The sequence below is a fragment of the Sycon ciliatum genome, chromosome 10, assembly GCF_964019385.1.
Source record: "Sycon ciliatum chromosome 10, ocSycCili1.1, whole genome shotgun sequence".
Lineage (NCBI taxonomy): Eukaryota > Metazoa > Porifera > Calcarea > Leucosolenida > Sycettidae > Sycon > Sycon ciliatum.
The window spans coordinates 9,767,431-9,789,515 of NC_088652.1; the positions used below are offsets into that span (position 1 = coordinate 9,767,431).

General features: G+C 49.7%; 1 protein-coding gene across 1 annotated transcript in view; it reads left to right on the forward strand.

Moving 5' to 3' along the window:
* The window catches only part of LOC135826627 (mucin-17-like), a 36,798-nt gene that overhangs the window by 14,438 nt on the left and 275 nt on the right, over positions 1–22,085 (forward strand). Inside the window, exons 12-25 of the mRNA XM_065339229.1 lie at positions 4,071–4,185; positions 4,526–4,649; positions 4,885–5,202; positions 5,600–5,692; positions 6,598–6,667; positions 8,525–8,666; positions 9,790–9,841; positions 12,212–12,243; positions 13,514–13,709; positions 14,270–14,486; positions 15,731–16,066; positions 17,671–20,176; positions 21,055–21,105; positions 21,521–21,610. Of these exons, the coding sequence (XP_065195301.1) occupies positions 4,071–4,185; positions 4,526–4,649; positions 4,885–5,202; positions 5,600–5,692; positions 6,598–6,667; positions 8,525–8,666; positions 9,790–9,841; positions 12,212–12,243; positions 13,514–13,709; positions 14,270–14,486; positions 15,731–16,066; positions 17,671–20,176; positions 21,055–21,105; positions 21,521–21,610 (4,342 nt within the window). The remainder of the gene's footprint in view (positions 1–4,070; positions 4,186–4,525; positions 4,650–4,884; positions 5,203–5,599; positions 5,693–6,597; positions 6,668–8,524; positions 8,667–9,789; positions 9,842–12,211; positions 12,244–13,513; positions 13,710–14,269; positions 14,487–15,730; positions 16,067–17,670; positions 20,177–21,054; positions 21,106–21,520; positions 21,611–22,085) is intronic.

Here is a 22,085-nt window from a genome sequence, read left to right on the forward strand (position 1 = left end):
CGCAAACAATCATGTGTGCACCAAAAGCGGACCCACAAAAATTTAATTTATTTGAAAATCAACTAACAAACAACATGTTTGGGATATCGTTTGAGCAAGGAACTTACCTGAAACGGTCCTCAATTGGCCTTCCGCTTGCGCTTGGCCCTTTGAGGGACAAGTTTGGCGTGCTGAGGAAGCGTGGAGGAAAGGTGAGCCTTCAAGACAGTCCGTAGCTTGTCGACATCGTTCACGACGCCTCCGTGTCGCTTGCGAAGGTCGTTGAACTCGGCGTGAATACTTTCACCTCCCTGCTCAGCTAGTAGGCCCAGGCCAACTCTGAACCTTGCCAAGGCGTCAGGCAGATGGCATTCCAGCAAATGAAGCTTAGGCGTTACATGGCCAAGTTTTCTGGTGACGACCTCTTGCCGTGCTGTGGAGAGGAAGGTAGCGCAATCACTCTCGAACAGCTGAATATCTTCTGCTGACATTGTTGCGCAGGACGAGTATCTTCGGCGGCAGTGAGAGAACTGAGTGAGCAGGTCATTATACCGCTTTGCCACTACTCTGGCCTGGTCGAGAACGGATGGAGGCGCTGCTCTCTCTGTGGTGGAGGCGACAATCAGAGGCGCATTTGACAAAGCAGCAACCACTGGTGGCTGCAGGGCATGGTGAATATGATTGCCGATAAAGGCACCACCATGGTACCGCTGGCGACAAATATTGTACTCCTGCAGAGTTCTGTCCAGTGAGGCCTCACATGGACCATGCAGAATACTGCGGCTCTGGAGCTGGTCAGACAGAGCCTTCACTTCATCCTGGAGAGAGCTGATGGCGCTTGTGGTGGTGTGCTGCTTCGCCTGAATTCCTGCTGTGGCCGCTTCAAGCTGTGGGGCAGTCAGGTTGGAAGCATGGATCGCAAGCCATTCGAGCTGCTCCTGTAGACTGTCAGCTGCTGTGCGCTCGTTCTGAAGATCCAATTGCTTCTGGCGAAGGCTCTCGTGCATCTCTGTTGTGACAGTGTACGCTCGGCTATCTGTGCCAACTGCTGTACTGGATGATGCAAGGGCAACGTCCAGCATCTGGCAGTCCTTGGTCATGGCATCGAATATCCAAGCGAATATTCCCAGATCCAAATGAAGAACGGGAATAATCACATTGTCCAGGGACACAGGCAAGATCGGTGGCCGGATGCAGTTGTTGTGCTTCTTAGCGTCCGCTAATTTTGCACCAGCTCCAACAAAGGCAGCGTTGTCTGTGCACAACGTATCGAGACTACGCGGTGCTCCGCTACACCCAGGTAGCTGTATCTCTTTCCGCATAGCAGTGCAGTGCAGGCAAGGGTGGGTTCCACTCGACCCTGACAAGCCGTACAACGTGGTCTGCAGTTCGTAGTCTCCGAACAACAAGACCCTCACTGACCTGTTACGCCACGTTGTACTGGCCAGCTTCTCGACCTCACTGACGAATGGCTGCAGGGCCGTGCACAGATTTGCTGCCGTATCTTTAGCAGCAAAGATGATAAACGGAATGATGTGCCGTAGAGCATTGCACTGCTGCACATTAACGATCTGGAACGACATCTTGAAGGACTCGCCACCGTGATCGCCGCCGATTTTGACCCATACCTCATCATTTGGGATTGCACCATCATGCCAGTGAAGCTGATCTGTTGCCTCCAGCTGGTTCAAGTAGTGATGGACAGTCCCAACAAGATCAGGAATTGTCACCATTGCATGCAGCTCGACGCTTCCAGATGCTGCTACGAACGGTGTCTTTTCTGCCACAATGGTAAACGGCAAAAGATCGTCGAGCTGTTTGCGCATTACCCGCTCTGACTCGAGATACAGGCCAAAGTCCTTCAGCCATACTTTCAATTTCCGGAGCTGATTCCATGGCATGTGTAGGTTGGCTTTCAATGCTAGCGTTGTGCCTGTCCCAGGTGTTTTTGGCATGACACCAGCCTCAATGAGAACAGCTTTACGCTCTTCCTCCTTTAGCCGACTTAATGTGGCAGCTTGCTGGACAACTGCACCGGCGAAACTCCCTGCTACGCGCTGGCTGGTTTTTTCAAGCTCAGCACAGCGTCGCCGCACAGTCCTGGCTGATGCATTGTTGGACGGTACAGCTGCAACTGTTGTTCGTTGCCATGTCTGCGATGGACCTCGGCTCCTCAACTGAAGTACGCCAGCATCCGCCTTGCTCTTCACTAGATGGCTGGTGAGACTGTCTGACACGTTGCCTCGGAGCTTTGACGGCGAAGCAGTGAGCACATCGCTGACAGCGGTGGACGGGCCGACTGTTTGCTTACCAGTGTTCTCGCAGTTCTGCACATGGCTGGCAAGTTGAGCAAGTGGCACTGTTGCCGGGCAACCAATCAGCGCTCCAGCATAATTGTCGCACCTGACCACTAGTTCGGCAAGGCAGCCTTGCAAGATCGGATTGGGCGTGCTGAGATTCGACACGGAGAGCTGTGCATTGCAACCAGGGCATGTTGTATCAGAAGCCAGCCACTCCCACACACATGCGGAACAAAAGCTCTTTCTACAGCAGTCTGCTTCCACGGCTCTCTCTAGCACATTGCTGCATAGTGTACATTGTAATGTAGCTTGGCATCCGATGAATCTATCTGTGCTCAGACTCTTGTTGGCTGCATAGCTTGGTGTTGCTACATCATACAATTTCTGTAAACATGTACTCTGACTCTCCGAGTTGATCCCTGTTGTCCGAGACCGTGTCTGGTGTGTGCCTGTGTGCGTAGACGTGCACGTGGATGTAACGGCTGCCGCTGTACGGGCAGGTGGCTTTGTTGTTCTCTTTTTCTTAGCCGGACGACCACCTTTGGCGGCTTGCTCAATGGTAGTGCATACCCTGCATACTGTGGTACCATCCTCATGCACATGATCATGGGGAAGCCAGCTACTTGGCTCGGCACATCCTCCACCACAACGTATATACTCTGACTTGCTCAAAGCATAATTCACAGCCTTGTAGCATGTACTGCAAATCTGTGTAGGGTGCACGTGTGGTTGGTCCTGTGTGATATCCACTTCAAAACATTTCAGAATACCCTCGGCATTCTCAGAAACAGAATACGTAGTTTTCTGCTTCTGCTTGGCTAGCGGAACACCGCCGACGCGACACAAAAGACCCAGTAATCGAACATGACGATCCATTCTATAGATCTACACGTAAAAACGGAAAAACAGCCAAAAAAGCGCAGGCTTCGTTTCGGTAGTTTAGGTTTCGTTCGGATCGAGTGAGGTGGCAATCGATCGAGAAAGACCTGAGGTCCGACGAGAAACTCACCAAACATGAAAAATAACTTCTGGAACACGAAGGGAAGGGTCTATCAAGAACGGAGATGCTACTCAATCGTGATGACGAGCGACATGAAGTTGTTTCAACAGATCGTGTCAGAACTCAGCTCAACCTTCACCGATCGTCTTCAAATTTTCTGGTGTGGTCTATCATGTTGTAGTCACTCACTGTATGTGGTTCTTGTTCTTCTTTCATGCGTAGAACAGTCCTAGAAACGCAAGAATGTGACCCGTGTCAGCGAAAAATTGTTTCTGTGAAAATCAAAAATTCAAATTTCCAGGGAGAGTGCGTACGCTCGTACCCAGGACACTGTGGCCAGGATCAGGTCTATGATAACAGCAGTGACTAGGCTCTGCAACTTGGTGTATTGAGCACTCTCACGAGCAACCACACCTCCCTCCGAGTAGACCTACATTGTACGTGTGGACTGCATGCAGTGCATGTTCGCGTGTTGTAGTGAGTATGGGCGCATGGGCGCATGCTTGAAAACCGCGTGTGCGCCCACCCGAAAATGTCAAGTACACCCCTAGATTCATACACAGTGTATGAAAAAAAAACTGAGCCCGAGCGGGCCAAAAATTGGGGCGGACGTGGACGATAAACAATTTTTTCTGCTTGGCCTAAAAGAGCGCCAAAAACGTGCCCTGTTGGTCGAAAACTCCTACTTTTTCTTCCCGGTGGACACCTCGGACCCCCGGCCGTACCACTCCCCATTGTCCTTTGACGCCCCTGACACTGGGTTTGGGTGACATGTTCCCGTTGTCCTTCAGGCACATGGTAGCCATGCTGGCCCAGGAGGAGAACCAGAGACAAGTGATGAACGAACTTATCACCATGGAGATGGACGACAAAGCGAGGACCACCATCCGCGAACAGATTGAAATGGTGAGTTGAACATGAGGCTAGATGACATTAATTTTAATATCTGACAACTTTTGCTGGTGTATATAGCCCGTTCTGTCAAATATCAATACGTTTTGCTGTCTGCTTTCTCGATTTTAATGTGTGTGTGTGTGTGTGTGTGTGTGTGTGTGTGTGTGTGTGTGTGTGTGTGTGTGTGTGTGTGTGTGTGTGTGTGTGTGTGTGTGTTCGGGTGTGTCTTCTTGTACGTTGTGTGTCTTATCGTGTGTCTTTGTGTGCGAGCGCATGCGTGCACGTATGCTTGTGTCGATGTCCGTGTGGATATTGCATGTTCATCCCGGTGTTATGCGCCTCTTCATCTCAGCACGCGCAGCTGCTGCTACAAACGTTTGTTCTGGGTCGTTGTGATGAGCGACTTCAGGACGTCGTCCAGTCATCAGCCGATATGCTCAACGAACTGCAAGCTACCAAGAACGAAGCTTTGAAAAGTAAGACAGCACTCGAAGTGAGGCCTATCATCTCTTTCTTCCCAAATTTGACGTTGGTTTTTCCAGGATCTTGTTGAGATTCAGAATTACGATATGTCCTCTTTTGTGTCGCCAAGGAATCTGTGCAGCTGTGTTCGGTGGAAGTTCAAATCATGGCGAGGCTACAGAGGAGTTACGCCATTCTCATTGAATTTTATCTCCTCTGTCCTGTCAATGACTTCTGTGTGCGTTGCAGACCCGGCTGATCCGTCCGCGGCTCAGTCAGACGTGCAGCCGACTCCACAGTCGGGCACGTCGGACGATGGCAGCGACGCTCCTGCCAATGCATCCGCCGCCGTAGCAACAGCAACAGCCAAGTCCGCTGCTCCATCCAGCAGGCCAACGACTAGACCATTGCTGGTACTGGACACGCCCGTCATCGATGTTGCTATGACGATCGTCATGACACCACCAGTTGCCGATGAAGTCATGACGAGCGGATGGAGACCGCCGAAACGCCGCAGCAGAACGCAGAAAACAACGCAGTTAACCAGCCCATCGTACCCCAGCCAGCGTGAGTAGTCGATTTATTCGTTCAGCTCAGCAGTACTTGCTAGTAACTTACTAATTTTTCTGAAGATCGTGCCCTATTTTACAACACATGTTTTAGAAAGTGAACTCTTGATGTCCTGATGTCGTTCTGAACGCCAGTCAGTGATTGGTCTTATAGTTATTCTGATTCAGGATTGGTGTGGAGAATGCTCACTTCATCGTGCCAATCTTTCTCTCTCACACTCTGTCTGTCCCCCCCCCCCCCCCTCTCTCTCTCTCTCTCTCTCTCTCTCTCTCTCTCTCTCTCTCTCTCTCTCTCTCTCTCTCTCTCTCTCTCTCTCTCTCTCTCTCTCTCTCTCTCTCTCTCTCTCTCTCTCTTTTTTTTCTTTCTTTCTCTTTCTCTCTCTCTCTCTCTGCAGCATCTGCGCCGAGTGATATTGTAGCTAAGGTATTTCTGGACCATCCAACCATCTTCCTCAGGCGTCCTTATCTCTTGCCAATTACTCGCTTCGGTGAGTTGAGATGTATGAAGCCAAGAGCAGTTTGAGAGATGATACATTGCTGCTGTAACACTACTGCATAACACGTTTATTTCGGTGTAATTTTAATTTCGGTAACTTCGGTAGAGAAACCAGGCGCCTAAATTTAGCTTACACGTAAAAGGCGCTAGAGTATGCATGGTATATGAGGGTAGGCTGGTCACCTAATTCTACATTATACCTGAAACCTGGCAGGACCCTGACACCGAAATTTTAGTACACCTGAAATTTCGTGTTGTACACTATGCCATGAGTGTGGTTGCATGTGCAAGTAGGTGGCTAAGCGCCACAGCATGAAAATTCTTAACGGATACCAACACTGGCGGGAGTAACCGTCAATCTGTTTTGGTCGACAGCGTTTTCTCAGCAGATATTTGCATTTCTGTAACTCCACTGCTATTCTGAGTGAGAATGACGTTTTTCAGAATGGAGCGATGAGTGGAGGCGAGTTTTTGTCTTCTTTCTGTGCGCCCACGTGTTGCTTTCATGCCCGGCCGGCGCCACGAGTGATTGCATTTGTGTGACGCGCGGCATTTCACTCAAACGGATTGTCTGTTCATCTCGCTGTATGTGGTATTCTTACAGTTTTGCACGGGAAAAAGGCGCGGGTTCCTAAACACCCTAGATTTACACGCAATGGAGTGACTTCACGTCACACGACCGTATACGGCACAGGCTTGTTGGTGCCAACCCCAGTCAACCACTGTATCTTATACACCACATGATGTCGGGCCCTAGTTGGTTCCACTGTTCACAACTCCATGTGCCATGATCACGTTATACAGAACTTTAGTCACATGGCCAACATTGTGAAGCCACTCTTTTTTGCAGACGTTCTCAAATCTTCTGCTGTTTCCTTCTTCTTTTTTTACGTACAGTGTCTCTGTCCTATCTGGATGAACTGGCGCTGCGGAGTCGCAGGGTGGCTTTCAGTACTGCGGAAGACAAGTAAGTTTGAAATTGTTGCCCTGACGGTTGGCGTTGCCTTGACGATGGCCTGCTGGGCGGAAGAGCTGAGATGCAGAACCCGATATGTGCCGAGTTTGAGAAAATCTGATTCTCAGCTCAGTGTCAACAAAAGGTCTAGTTGCACCACCAGGCAAAATTTCACATTCCTAATCCAACTTGAACCATTTCGAAATTGAAACCCACATTTGGATTTAGATACCAACTGCACGTAAAATGAATCCTTTTTTTGCCATGATCCGAGAAGTGATGAAGGGGATATGCTGTAAAAGCCATTATCACATGGCACGTGATTGTTGCCCGTACTCCAGCGAATCAGCACCTTTCGCGCCGCGGGCAATAATATGCGATATTGCCCGCAAAAAAATAGTTTATTTCAGTGATCGCGTGACCTGGTGACTACTCTGTAGACTGTACGACTCTACGACGAGTCGCAGTGTAGCATTGAGACGAAGATGGAATTCTTTTTGGAGATGGACATCCCGGCAATGGACATGGCCTCGGACGTCTGCCGTGTGGTGCTTGCAGGGATCATTTGTTCAGTCATGTTGGCAGCCTGACCGTCGGTAATCTTGTGGATAAGATTCAGTTCTGCTCGAAGTGGTACTGTGATCACAAACAATTATTTGAAATAACAGAAATTCAACTCAGCGTCGTGCGTTTTCATATCCTCGCAAAGTCACTGCCTGTGTGTGGTCTTCATGTGCCACGCAAAACTCTTACCAGGCTCATCTGTCCTCTGCCTTCACCTTTGCTTGAACAACAAACACAACAATTCAGGAATGTTTTGCAATGAAAAATACAGCTATCTGGAGCTGAAAAAAAGAAGAAAAATTGTCCTCAGAAGTACACACCAGGGAGTCGTCAAATACTTGCACTTGTTGCAGTACTGTATTTGACAACTTCCTGATACACATGTAAACATGAAGAAACTCTTTGTGGTAGCACTCTTAATTTTTCAACTGAAATTATGATTCTGCTGTATTTTATTGTCGTTGCCATGTCTATTGCTATGACGATGCGGTGCCGGCACTTTTTTTCTGTCTCCGTCTTTCAGTACTGTATACTCTCTGATGGCCTGTAGCAGACTTTTTGTTAGGGTGTAGGAGAAATATCTTCATGTTTCCTGTTTTGATAATGATAGCACATCAATATACATTGTGGTCATAATGTGTTGGCATTTGGGCTAATTTCAACAGCAGCCCAATGGTCTGCTCTGTGGGCCATGTGATAAATTTGTTATCGCATGGTTGCTGCGGGCCTTATGGCATATTATTGCCCCTCGAGGTTAGCCCTCGGGCCTACGGCCCTCGGGCTAACCTCTCGGGGCAATAATATGCCATAAGGCCCTTGCAACCATGCGATAACATATACTTATTCTAACGAGCCGCATATAATAACGATTTCCTAAAATTGACCGGTTTACGTGTGCCAAAGGTAACGATTCTCACTCATTCTCAACGCTCACGAGCAAGAGTATATGTATCGATTTCTGTATAACGTTTTCTATTTTAACGACAGATTTCTCCTTGTTACCTCGTTAGAATCAGCACTTGGTTATATATAAGGCTTTTACAGTACTGTGCAGGCAGAACATTTCGCCTGTCAATAATTTCGTCCAGCTCCAAAGAAAGGGAGTTTGTCCAGTTGAAAATTTCGTCCAGGGATCATGAGAGTGTATTGAAAAGCTGGACAAATCGACATTAGTCTGGCATTTAATTTAGTCCAAAAGCTCCTTGGACGAAAAAGACGAAATTAATTTCCGGACGAATGTTTCTGCTTATGCAGTAGCCGGTTTTGCATTCCAGCTCCTGAAATGTAATTTTTGTTTTCTTCCAGCTTGCTTGCTCTTGGACTGACCGTGTTTGGAAAGAACTATGACTTGATCACCGCCAATTATCTGCCGATGAAGACACCACAGCAACTCAAGATACGCCACAGCAACAGGACGAAAAGCAAAAAGGAGCTTAATGTGATACGGGTAAGGCTTTAGGTGCTGCTGCTGCTGCTGCTGCTGCTGCTGCTGCTGGTGTGTGTGTGTGTGTGTGTGTGTGTGTGTGTGTGTGTGTGTGTGTGTGTGTGTGTGTGTGTGTGTGTGTAAGTGTCCCTGAAGTGAAATTGGAGTTGCTTTACTCTCCCCCTCCAATTTCACTTCAAGATACCGGTGCATCTAGTGTCTGCTTCTATCAAAGCAGTGTCTATACTTGTTACTCCAGCAAGTGTAGAGTGTGCATAGGTAACTGTCTTGGCCGTTCTATTCCGATGTACTCCGTGTGGCGTAGACCAGGTGTGCATTGGTGGTCGATTCACATGGCTTCGAAGGTTATGTGGATTGAACAGTTATCTGGCGCTAGTCCTATCTGTCTTATTCAGATCTTGTCCGCTATGGTTGCTATAAGAGAACAATCTGTAGGTGCACATCTAGTGCAATTGCAGATGTGCGTGCTTCTCTTGCGACGGGCGTATACATGGTACATGGTGTGTGGAAGTGCCGGGTGTGTGCGTGCGCGTGTGTGCGTGCGCATGTGTCCGTGTGCGTGCTTGTGTGTGTGTGTGTGTGTGTGTGTGTGTGTGTGTGTGTGTGTGTGTGTGTGTGCGCGCGCATCTCTCTCTCTCTCTCTCTCTCTCTCTCTATCTCTCTCTATCTATCTCTCAGTGCATCTTCTCGTCATCATGTTCTGCATCTGTTTCTCTCCCTCTATGGATGCAACACATAAGAAGCATACGGATTCAGAAATAACTTGGTTAAGAAGCACTGGAAACCCCCCCCCCCCCCCGCTAGCCTGAGCTTGTGCAATAACTGATTTCCACTTCCATGTGTGGTCTGCAACCTCTGCAGATTGTATGAGATATTCTCTGTTAGACTCGAGTGGAGTGCCAAGGATGATTTTGGGAAGAAGAAAGGACCAAAGACGTGCTAGAGCTGATTGGCAGTGAACTTAGTTGTAGGACATTAGTACCGTTGGTCAGTGTCGTGCAATGTTATCGCACGAGCTGAACGTCCAGTAACTGGTGGTGTCAGTGGACAGTATAGTGTAGCTTGTAGTTCTTTGGTCCATTTTCTTTCCTATATTGTCTTGTGTGCATTTCTTCTTCTTGAACAGACGTTGAAGAAGACTGGTAGTTTGCGGCTCGATCCACCCTTCTCTACTCAAGGTTAGTCCAGCTCTACGACGTTGTTTCGCAGTAAATGGCTGTTGCGAATGCCTTCCGTTTAGATGTTCGTGTGTGTGTGTGACGCGCTCGCGTCAGTTCGTTTCAAGGCATCATCGTCCATTGTTATTTCGCTCGTGCATTGCCAGTGTCATATTCACTAGTAATATAAACTACGAGTAGGTGGTTCCAGTGTAGTCGAAACCGAATACCGTATTATCTCTAATATAAGCACGGTCCTTTATTTTTTCAATGTACCTCCGCCCCGTGCTATTAATGGAGATGTTCCTTTATTGGAGACTGTTCCATTATTATTTCAACCTCATTTCAGAGGCATGTTGCCATGCCAAATTCATGTCAGACACACACAGTCATATTTCAGGGTTTTTTTCGCCGGTACTGCATTTTAGAGATAATACGGTACATGCTTTTTACCAGGTACCGATAGACATGATCGACAGTGTGCTTAATTATAATGGAGACTGAGCACTTTATTTTTTGAATGCCGCCCCAAGGCGTTCTATTATTAGAGACTGTGCTTATATTAGAGATAATACGGTAGCTGATTCATGTTCATGTACATGGTTTCCAGTACATGAACCTTTACGAAGTTTAGGGGGTTCTGTGGACCGCCCCTGAGGTGGTGGGATATGCGATCAGGCTCCTCAATGCCCCACACCATCGTGTGTGCTGTCAAAAATATCAAAGATGAGTGTGTGCGTGTGTGTGCAGGGATCGATTTACTTTGATTTTTTTGCATAGCAGTCACTGCTACACAGTTTTACAATTGACTAGCAACTCCCAGTATTGATTAGCAGCTTTCCTTCATCAAAAGTTTACATGTATAGCTGTACAATAGCAGGATTTCGTACAGAAGAGGACAATAGCTGCAGTTGCTATTTGCTTTTCCAAGCGAATGTTCGACCTGAATATTTACGTTAGAGTTTTCGCTTGGGCACGTTACATGTTCAGCGTCCATCCGTCTTCGAGTTCTTCACAACACAATGTCTTTCAACAGGGCAGTTCCACTGATTCCTTCGACAAAGAAACCTCAGGAAAGCGCTCAAACGATCGTGACATCTCGTGCAAAGCGCATCGAATTTCGCTTTTCTCCTTTTCTTCATCAAAATGAATCGACATTCCTGGCGCGTCCAGTTCTTTGTCCCTCTTCTGGACAGTGAATCACTGATCAGATTCACTGACATGTTGGCTACATGAGACTAAGAACCATCTACTTAAACTGTGCCTTGTCGAACAGAAACAAACTGACCTTGACAGTGAAAGAAGAAAGGAGAACATCAGGAAAAGTCACCGCCGTGTACAAAACTTCAGAAGACTGCAGTCATGTACGACCAGTGCTAGTGCAGTGTCCAAAATCGAAAGAGCGCGATCCGCGACCCGCGCGCGGACTGAGCAGGACAGGCCAGTTGGTTGGAGTAGCAAAATACTACTCCCTAGTCAGCAGTGTGTACAACAGTCTGCACACAACTGGTCTTTGTAGTGCATCGCAGTTTTGGGCGATAAAAAACGAAAAGCGAATCGCAGCCAGTGAATTTTGATTCGCAAACTGCGATGCGAACCCGGATAAATCGATCCCTGGTGTGTGTGTGTGTGTGTGTGTGTGTGTGTGTGTGTGTGTGTGTGTGTGTGTGTGTGTGTGTGTGTGTGTGTGTGTGTGTCCTCACCCACTTACTGAGGTGTGGTGAGCCCATAAGGGGGATCATTTTCAAGTCCACCCAGAGTTTGGGGGATTTCAGGGGCAGTGAATTTTCTAGAACCGCCCCAAGCGGTTTTCGACCGGTTGAAATTGTTGGCAACCGGTTGAAAAGTTACAAATCAGTTCCAACCGCCCGTACTTTTCTGTGGGTGAATGGAGCTGTGAATGGTCAAATGCTTTTTTCTGGACGGATACTTCCAGCGAAGCCGCGTGGGCTGGTACTAGGGTCACGAGTTTGTACGGTTTGTACACTCCAGCACCAAGAAATCTGTTAAATTTGCTGTCGAGTGCCATATTTGGGTTGTATTTTCAAAAATATTTCCGGGGGGGGACCCCCCGACCCTCCGACTCTTCATTGGACCGTAACCGGTTGGAAATTCGTCCTAGAATATACCCTGACTGGGGGTGTCGGCCGTTGGGCGGTTCAATAGCCAATTTAGTCATCTTTCCAAGATTCCTTTTGAGTCTCTCTCCCCTCTCCCGGGGAGACCCACGTGACCAGTTTTGGCAGTGAACAACAAGTACAAGTGTGTGTGTGTGTGTGTGTGTGTGTGTGTGTGTGTGTGTGTGTGTGTGTGTGTGTGTGTGTGTGTGTGTGTGTGTGCATGTGCGTGTGTCGATGTGGCCGTGTTGGTTCCTCTGTCTGTGTGTTGCAGAACTTCTTGCTCCTCCGCCTCCTTGGATACTGGTGAGTGACACTGCATCTTGTGATTCGCCAGCCCTGAACATGTCCAGGAAGAAATGATTTCCAATGGAGAACAAGTCATGTGCGGGGAGGGGGGGGGGGGGGTGCAAACTAATTGCTTGCTCGGAACAGGTTGCTACATTGCGCCCTGATTACGTGTGAACTGTTGTCATACATTCAAGGAGGTGTGTATACATTGTTATCAACTAGCGCACCACGCCGTTGCGCTCTCCGGCCGACCTCGACACGTTGCCACAGCACACCATCAGCAGAACGACACTTCAGTTGGTACTCTGCTCCTTCAGACAGCGGCTGTTGCGATTATCAGAATCTCGAGAGCGCAACGGTGTGGTGTGGTGGTTGATAGTAATCTGGACAAGGCCGAATGCTGCTGCTTGCCCCTCTTTATTGTATGGTGTATGCACATACATTTATACTTACAGTAAACCCTGGGTTTAACGACCGTTTTTCCATGCACCGACAGTTCTACACAGACACTGTGGGACCTGGTTCTAAAGACCGCCTGGCTTTAACGACCGCTTTTGCTTGCACCGTGGGGTAGTCGCTTTAAAACCCTTTACCTTCTGACCATAATTCCCAGCCAGTTCCAAATGCGATATTTCTCACCTCATTCTGAGAATATCTTTGGTTCTAATCAACCAATTTTCACAATCGTGGGCATTCTGGAAAGCTCTCCACGAGCTGCGTAGAATGAGCTCAAACTGGACACTACTGAGATCACATATCCAACGCCAGGGTGCTTCAAACACTCCCCATCGCTGGATATCCGAGAAAATTCTCTCCTCGTCAGCCATTTCTCACTCCTTCATCGTAAACATTTCAAATTTGTTTGCCTGAGTTTCTTTTTATGCTGCCCACGCGCTCAAAACATGCCCAGGCGACTCAGCATGTCAGGAGAGGGAAAATCCCCAGCTCAAGGCCAGTCACTCAGAAAAAAATTGACGTTTGCCGTGGCTGAAATGTCGAGTGCGATATCTTTGGAATGCGACATCGCAGCTCTCCGCTGATTGTTGCAATGAAAAGCTGGGTTCTTCGGCTTCTTCATACATACTTAGTTTTTGAGATTCCGTCAAGAATTGATCGAGTTACGAATGTTTTAGTGCATGCATGTCCATCGACCAAATTCGGTCGATTCATGTACACACAGAAGGTAAAGGGTTAAACCAGGTTTTACTGTATCTGGACTTGATGCTCACTTTGTATGCTTCCCCTACATGATAGTGTTGTGTTTGTCTACATGTGTTGCTCTCAGAGAGCCAGACTACGCTTCATGCAGATGGAGGAGCAGCTCGAAGATGACGAGGAGCCAGACAAGAGTCCCGCGCCGCCAGTGAAGAGCAAGAGCAAGGTGAAAGCCAAGACAAAGTCGAGTAGCAGCACGCCGCAGCCTAGACTCTTGCCTAATGCTATCCTTGCAGCTGCTCAACGTGCTCACGAGTCCGTGCTCCGTAAGTGTTCTTTTGTTTTTGTTTTATTGTGGTGAGTCCCCGTGGGGATGATTTTCGATACCTGGAGAGGTTGATGTGCTCATCTGTGTGTTTAGGTGTTCGGCCAGCGTGTAGACAGGGTGTGGTAGGCTGTGTGTCCACGTGTCTGCTTGAAGTATGCACGTAGGCGGGGTGGGTTTATGCTCATTTGTTTTGGGTTGCTTCGTACGAGTGCATTGGTGGGAATTGTGAGCGTGCTCCACACGGTGTCATACTTCGCTGTGAGCATGTGTGTACCTTATTGGCTGAATGTGGTGAAAACCAGTTTAGGGGAAGGTTCTCTCAGCCTTCCCCTCACCGTGAATATTTTCCTCAGCAATCTCTTTACACAAAGTAGATGCAGGTCGAAACAGGTAGCTGTCCGTGAATGCTGGACTGTTTCCCAAAATTCCCCAATTGACTAAGCCACATTAATTTTTGTTATTACCCCGTCCGCTCCAGTGCGCTGTTCGGTGTCATGTTCCGGGGCACAGCTCTGCGGCATTGAAACATTCTCTTTCTCTGATGTGTGTTCTGGACAGAGGCCCTGCCGACGGCCGCTCTCTACAACGCATCAATGTCCTCCAGCGACAACACCGAGATCACCATATTTGGCAGCAGTGCTCGCGCTCAACAGGACGTGAACGCCGTCGCCAGCATCGGTCTGCTGGCCAAGAGCAATACGAACGTGGTGGGCAAACAGATCGTTCCACTGCCGCCCACCGCCTCGCTGGCAATGCCGCCAGCAGAACTCGCCGAGTTAGTTTTTCCTTCTTCCTCGTATTCGTTCTGTCGTATACAGTATGATCAAGAGTATATAAGCCCCCAAGAGTGTGCATAGATAGGGTATCAGGAGTTGCACACTCTTGGGATCTTACTGTAACACATGTAAATATTACGTGGAAGTACTGGAGTAAATCTAACGTTTTAACGAATGACATTTCTTCGTTATAATAACTTCTGATGATGCGGTAATGCCTGGTATGTGTTATGTGCGGATACGCCAGAAGACTGCAAGATCGTTAACGTATCTTCTCGTTAACCTAAGAATTTTGGACAATCGTTAAATTTGCGACTCGCTATAATAACATGTCTTGCAGTATATATACTCTTGGTGCAATGGTGATGGGATCTTTGGCCGAAAATTTGTTGCGGCTGAAATTTGGTTTTGCAAGGTTGAGTGTGACAATGTATACAGGCAACAGCAGGACAGGTTGAAATTTTAATGTGGCCGAAATGTGTTTTAGCCCTGGGAGGCCGAAAATTTAAGCCCGCTGAAAATTCGTAGACTTACAGGAATTGGAGGTGGAATGACTGGAAAAACATGTTTTTTGGTCTTACCGTAATAACGCGCATATAAGCACATTTGAACTCGGATGGTGAGCCAATATAGTTAGGATGAAGAAAGGAAAAGGACAAAATGTTACGAGTTACTGTCGCACTTGCTGACTGTATAAGATCTGGTTACGTTGGTGGACAGTTTGTCATAACTCGTAACATTTTGTCCTTTTCCTTTCTTCATATAAGCACATGCCCTTTATATAAGTAAAAAATTGCTACAAATCCAATTTTCAACAATGAAAATGTTTCACCTAAACGCGCATGCGCGATCAGATTTCGTTTGCCAGAATTTGTTTGTGCTTGGCTAGGTCTTGTAGTGTCAGTTTCATGGTTCCTGTTTGCTGCTTTTCAGACTTTTATCCGTGATTGTGTCAAAGTGAGAGTGACTCTGGATTGACTTGAAGTACAGTCAACTTTGCGTATAATGACACTCGGCGGGGCGTCAGAAAAGTGTCCATATTCGCGAAGTGTCCTTATACCCGAAGTCTCATTATATGTATTACAGTCTCTCAGTATTACAGTCTCCCCCTCCCTCCATATTGGCCACGGGAAGGTGAAATATATAAATTGATTAATTAATGGGAATTCTGTCGTTATTCGCGAATTGTCGTTATATTCGCAGTCGTTATTAGCGACATGTTGCATTTGCTGCGTCTGTGCAGGCTCTACCATCAGCATCAGCCGGTGAGCGCCGGGCCGAGCCAGGCTGGCAGCCACCACCATTTGCTGGCCTGGCCTGCGAGTGCGCCCGCCGTGCGCAGCCCGTCCTTGAACACGGCCGCCAGCAGTCGCGGCGCCGTCACCTCTGCCACCAGCACCGGTGCCACCGCCAGCGCGGGCGGAGTGAGAGTAGGCGCCGGCGTAGCCACCCCGGCAGCGATGGCCGCGGTTACCGCTGCCGGTTCTAACGTCAAGCTGCTTCCCGTCGGTGGCATGGCTCTAACACCGCGATACAAGTGCAGGCCACGGCCGGACCGACGCGAGAAAAAGCCCAAAGAGTAAGCAACGCACGAAGCGACCTTTGTTGTTGACTCTGACTTGCGTTGTAGGGGATCACCACGAGCCACTCTCTGCATTTTACTGTGTACATTGCACTACCTGACTACATGAGTAAAATCAAGAGTATATAACCCCCCCCCCCCCCCCCCCAAGAGTGTGCAACTCTGCATATGGGGTCTCCGACGGCGAAAACTCACATCATGTGTCCTAGGTTCATTTTGTACTACGTACACACGAAGGATAGCGTGCACGCAATCCGAATATCTGCCATGATCATGGTGGCCAGTTGCAGACGCGCGCAGTGAGTTTCGGTCAGAGAGCGCATCTTTATTACTCCGCTGTTCGCTAAAAAACGGGCTGGAAGCGTACAACTGGAACACTGCACCGCGTGATGTGAGTTTTAGCCGTCGGTGAACCCCATAGAAAGGGTATCAAGAGTTGCACACTCTTGGGGGCTTATATACTCTTGGTAAAATCATGAACATGGCTCGTCACAAACCAGTGGTAGATTGCTAAAGGTCCATGTAGCAAGCATGACCTGCTTTGCAGTTTTCCTTGCGTGGGCTTGTGCTTTGATTTGCTATGCCCTGGCATCCGAGTTATCATCTTTTGACTTGCTATACCTTGGGATCTGGGGAGCCGTCTTTGACTTGCTATACCCTGGGGTCTGTCTCCGCTTCATCTTTGTGTTTGTTCTGCCCTGGGATCTGCGTGTTTGTTAGGCTGAGAATTCATTGTGTTGTGCATGTTCCACTTGATGCTAATAGAACACTGTGTAAGATGGGTAGAAACATGCTGCTGCTGCTGCTGCTGTTGCTGCTGCTGCTGCTGCTGGTGGTGCTGCTGCTAGTGGTGGTGGCGCTGCTGCTGCTGCTGCTGCTGCTGCTGCTGTTGCTGCTGCTGTTGCTGCTGCTGTTGCTGCTGCTGCTGTTGCTGCTGCTGCTGTTGCTGCTGCTGCTGCTGCTGCTGCTGCTGCTGGTGGTGGTGCTGCTGCTGCTGTTGCTGCTGCTACTACTGCTGCTGCTGTTGCTGCTGCTGCTGCTGTTGCTGTTGCTGTTGCTGTTGCTGCTGCTGCTGCTGCTGCTGCTGGTGGTGGTGGTGCTGCTGTTGCTGCTGCTGCTGCTGCTGCTGTTGCTGCTGTAGCTGCTGTAGCTGCTGCTGCTGCTGCTGTTGCTGCTGCTTCTGCTGTTGCTGCTGCTGCTGTTGCTGCTGCTGCTGTTGCTGCTGCTGCTGCTGCTGCTGCTGCTGCTGCTGCTGCTGCTGCTGCTGGTGGTGGTGGTGCTGCTGCTTTTGGTGATGCTGCTGGAGGTGCTGCTGGAGGTGCTGTGGTGGCGGCTGCTGTTGATGATGTCCTTGCTGAAATGGTCTAAGTGTTCGCTCGCATGTTCTGGATGTACTTTATATGGACGATTAGCCACGGTGGGAGCACAGGATTTAAATTTTAGTCTTCATAATATTGAAATGAAGACTGTAAAAGTGTTCATCAGCAGGCACAATATGCAACAGTCAAAATACGATTTGAACGTTTTCTTATGGTTGCCATCATAACACCTGGGTTTCTCCTTTTTATCGCCTGTGTGCTTGTCTCCATGTCCCTGCGCAGGCCGACTAGATGGAAGCGTCCGTACCGCAGCAAGAAGCACAAGGAGGATGCGGCCGCGGAGGCCGCGATCGCAATGGGAACGCCGTCGGACCAGATGGTTGCCACGGCGGCAGCGGTGGCGCGCATGGCGGCGGGCGGCAGCGACGCCACGGAGCACCTGGCGTCGGTGGCCGCCATCTTGACCCTGATGCAGGGCCACCACCAGCCACAGCAACAGCAGCCGCAGCAGCAGCCAGGGCGGAGCGCTGCCGACGTGAGCCCGACGCCGTCCAACATCCCAGCACCGGTGATAACGTCATCACAGGTGGTGGACGTCGACGCCGGCTCCCTGGGCGTGCCTCGTCAGCCCACCCCGGCTCAGCAGCTCTCCAGCAGCCAGCAAGCAGCGGTGCATCATGCGGTGGCGCAAGTGTTGTTTTCCTCCCCTCTCGCCGGCAGCCAAGTAGCTGTCGCGACAGCGGCTACGGATGTAGCCCACCCCAGTCCCGTCTCTGAGCCGTCCCCTGCACTATCGTCGGCGTATTCCAGCAGTGCGAGCCCGTGCGGGTCGCTTGGCCAGCTGGGTCCGTCGTCATCTGCGTCACCAGTCACGAGCGCCCTGCACTCACGAGGCCCTTCTCCACCTCTGCCATCGGCCTCTGTCCCGGTGGCCCGGCGAGTGCCGTCGTGTGCGAATAGCTGTGTGCCGTCTCCGCAGCTCACGACGGAGTGTAGCGTTGCATCCCCGAGACCACCGGTACAGACGGTGCGAATAACGAAGGGCAGCAGTTTTGTGCCGTTGCTGCCGTTATCCGACAGCGAACACCGACCGACGTCCCGATCAAGCAGTGCATCGTCCGTCGACAACACCGAGCGCTGCTCGCCCGAGTTCCGCAGCCCATCGCCCGAACCTATGTCCTCTCCGCCACTGCTGCTGCCCGACAGCGCTCCACCCATGGTGGACGTGGAGGAGACATCGCAAGCGCTTTGGGATGCTGCCCCCAACGATCACGACTATTCCGCTCGCGTCGGTGGTGACAACGATGGCGTTTCGGAAGTCGCATTCGAGTACAACGATGATGGCGGATCCGCTCAGCTTGCGGATAGCAGCGCTCCGCCGCTGGATGTTCAAGTCAGCGATGACAGTCTGTTTGCTCACCTAGCTGATCAGGCTCAGTTCGATACAGCCGCTGCCGGCACGGCTAGCCTACCGTCGGGCACGCGCACCTTTCACATCGACGACTTTCTCGAGAGCAGCAAGTCGGTGTCGGATTTCTCGGCGTTTTTCGACCGCATGCGTGCTGGCACTACGGACGACGCCGATCATTCCGATGCCGTCGCGGGCTTTTGTATTGATCATGATGAGACGGGCCAGCAAGTGGACGATCTTATCGTGGAGCTCAGCGCTGCCTGTTCTGCCGCTACTTCGCCGTCTCGCACGCCACCCAGTGCTTCGCCGACGTCGGAAGGCTTGGCCCAGTCTCCCGCTGAGATCGCTGGTTGCCAGGAGCGGAATGAGACAGTGCACTTGGGCGGAGATGTGTCGGTTTCCACGGATGCCGTACAGTCTCCTGTTTCTGCTGCTGCTGCATCACCAAACCTGGAAAAGATCAATGTTAATTTCGAAGCGTGTGCTACAGATTGTACTACTCCGGAAGACGTCCAGACACCGATGGCAGAAGAGCCATCGTCGGAGGACGATGCAAGCGCAGCATCGCCTCCACCTGAGCCTCAGCCGGCATCGCCTGCCACTACGGTCGAGGCTACCGAAGCTCCTTCCTCTCCGCTCCGCCCAGCCGACACTGAGGTAAAGAGCGTTGGTACCGAGTTCTTGAACGAGCCAAGCGACGCTAATTCACCTGCTTCCGAAGCACTCTGCAGCTCCGATACACCGGTCGATCCAGAAACGCCTGTTGCTTCTGGACAAGGATCGCCTTCGCCCAATGTTGACGCACTGTCGGAGACACGGCACGAGCTGGAAGGGAAGGAGGATGATCTAATGGACAAGGAGGATGAGGAGAAAGAGGATGATCCTTCGGTCAAGGAGGAGGAAGAGAAGGAGGATGACCTTTTGGACAAGGAGGTGGAGGAGATCATCTCTCGCAAGGCCTCACCATCGCGGCACACTGGCCTGCGAGACAGTATCTCGTCCTTGTCGAACGATAGCGTGTTCAGCTCGCCCGGGTTTGCGTCGCCATCCGACGACGGGGCCGTCGCACGAGCGGAGACCGAGAGCCCGGTCAGCATGAACATCGAACTCAAAGAGCCGAAAGACGTCTGCGAAGAGGCCACCGCGGAAGCGGAAGCAGCTCTACCCGTCACACCAACGAGTCGTTCCTCGTCCCGACGCATCAAGAGTAGTCGCTACAGGTCTCGCACCCAAGATCAAGCCACGACGGCTACGGCGGACACCGCACCACCGTCATCCACCGACATGCTATCGGACACCGAGACAACGCCGTCGTCGGTCAAGGAAAAGCCGACAGCCGCTGTCGCCACCGATGGGAAGTCTCTGACTTCTAACGAGGTAAGGTTTCTGCTATCACTGGAACGAAGGAGGACGTTATCGTCTCATCACTATGCTCTTGTTATTCTACTGTATAGCAGGAAATTTTCGGACGGGAATATTTTCGGACCAAGCCGAATTTCGACCTTTCGTACGGATTATATTTTCGTACAGTGCTGCATGCTAAATACACGTGCTTGCAAGCAGAACGCATGTATAGTGTACATAATTTCACATGAACAAATTTGAGCAAAGAATTAATTTTAGTACAAAAGAGGCCGTGTACGAAAATAAATTCCGTCCGAAAATTTCCTGCTATAATACAGTATGTCTGGCTGGGCTGGGTGTAATAGAAGGGTGTTCACACCTTTGTCATGTGACCGGGTTTGTGTATAAAGTCATCCTGGTACAGTAAAACCTGTGACTAACGACCACCGCTTGGGGCCAGAGAAAGCGGTCTTTAGTGGCAGGTGGTCCTTAGTCAGAGGTTTGCACCACAGAACCATAATATGTGAATGTGAGACCGTCCGTCCGTGCATGGCGCAGTGGTGTGTAGTACCAGGCTGGTCGCTAGTCACGGTGGTCTTTAGTTACAGGTTTTACTGTAAATGGACAGTGGAACCAACTGGGGCCGGCATCATACAACCCAATGATGCACAATGTTGACTAGAGGTGGAACGAGCATGGCTGTCCTGTATGGTGAACAGTGTGAACTGTGCGAGTACTAGTCAGGAAAAAAGTCACCATCCACTGGCGGTGACTTTTTCCTGGCTAGTACTCGCACTCACTCGATAAGTTGCCTTGTAGACTAGTGTGTGTGTGTGTGTACGTAAGCTCTGTGATGTGTGTTGGCTCGGCGATGTACGTATTATTCTGTGATGTGTTGTTCCGGTGTGTAGGCATCAGCTCGTATCGACCGCATGATAGATGATTTCATCGACACGGCCACTGTAGTCTGTTGCTCACCTGAGTCACTGCTATTTCAGTTGAGAAGTCTTTCATATATTTGTCCTTTAATACCTGATGACTCTCTCTCTCTCTCTCTCTCTCTCTCTCTCTCTCTCTCTCTCTCTCTCTCTCTCTCTCTCTCTCTCTCTCTCTCTCTCTCTCTCTCTCTCTCTCTCTCTCTCTCTCTCTCTCTCTCTCTCTCTCTCTCTCTCACTCTCTCTTTTTTCTTCTTTTTTTTTTTTTCGATCGATCGATGTCGATCCAGCTTGTTAAATCATGCACCTGCTATCAGGCATAAAAAATGTTGTATAGGTCTCAGTCCTCGTTTCTTCAACTTGCTTGTTCTGTTCAAATGTAAAGTACTCTGTGTCTCTCTCTCCCACTTCTTCTTTCTTGACATTTCATTGGTTTCTGCAGGACGTTTTGCAGGTGGAGTTCCCAGACACACTCGATACTTTGCTTCATCTCGTCTCCTCTGCGCATAACCTCCAGCAGCCCAACAAACTGGTATGTTTGTTGTGTCCAGAAATGATGTCAGTGATGATGTCAGTGCTAGTAATGAATCTACTACTAATGATATAAGTAATGATGTCAATGATGATGTCAGTATACAGTAATGATGTCAGTGATGATATCAGTGATGATGTCTGTAATGATATCAGTGATGGTGTCAGTAATGGTGTGTCCAGGAAAATGCATCTGGCATGCCTGTGTCATGTCCCTGTAGATCTACATGAGTATAACATGACTTTGCAGCTGTAATGTCATTGGTCCTTTTCTTTCTGTTCATGACTGGTCTCTCTCTCTCTCTCTCTCTCTCTCTCTCTCTCTCTCTCTCTCTCTCTCTCTTCTCTCTCTCTCTCTCTCTCTCTCTCTCTCTCTCTCTCTCTCTCTCTCTCTGACTCTCTCTCTCTCTCCTCTCTCACTCACTCACACTCACTCTCTCTCTCTCTCTCTCTCTCACTCACTCACACTCACTCTC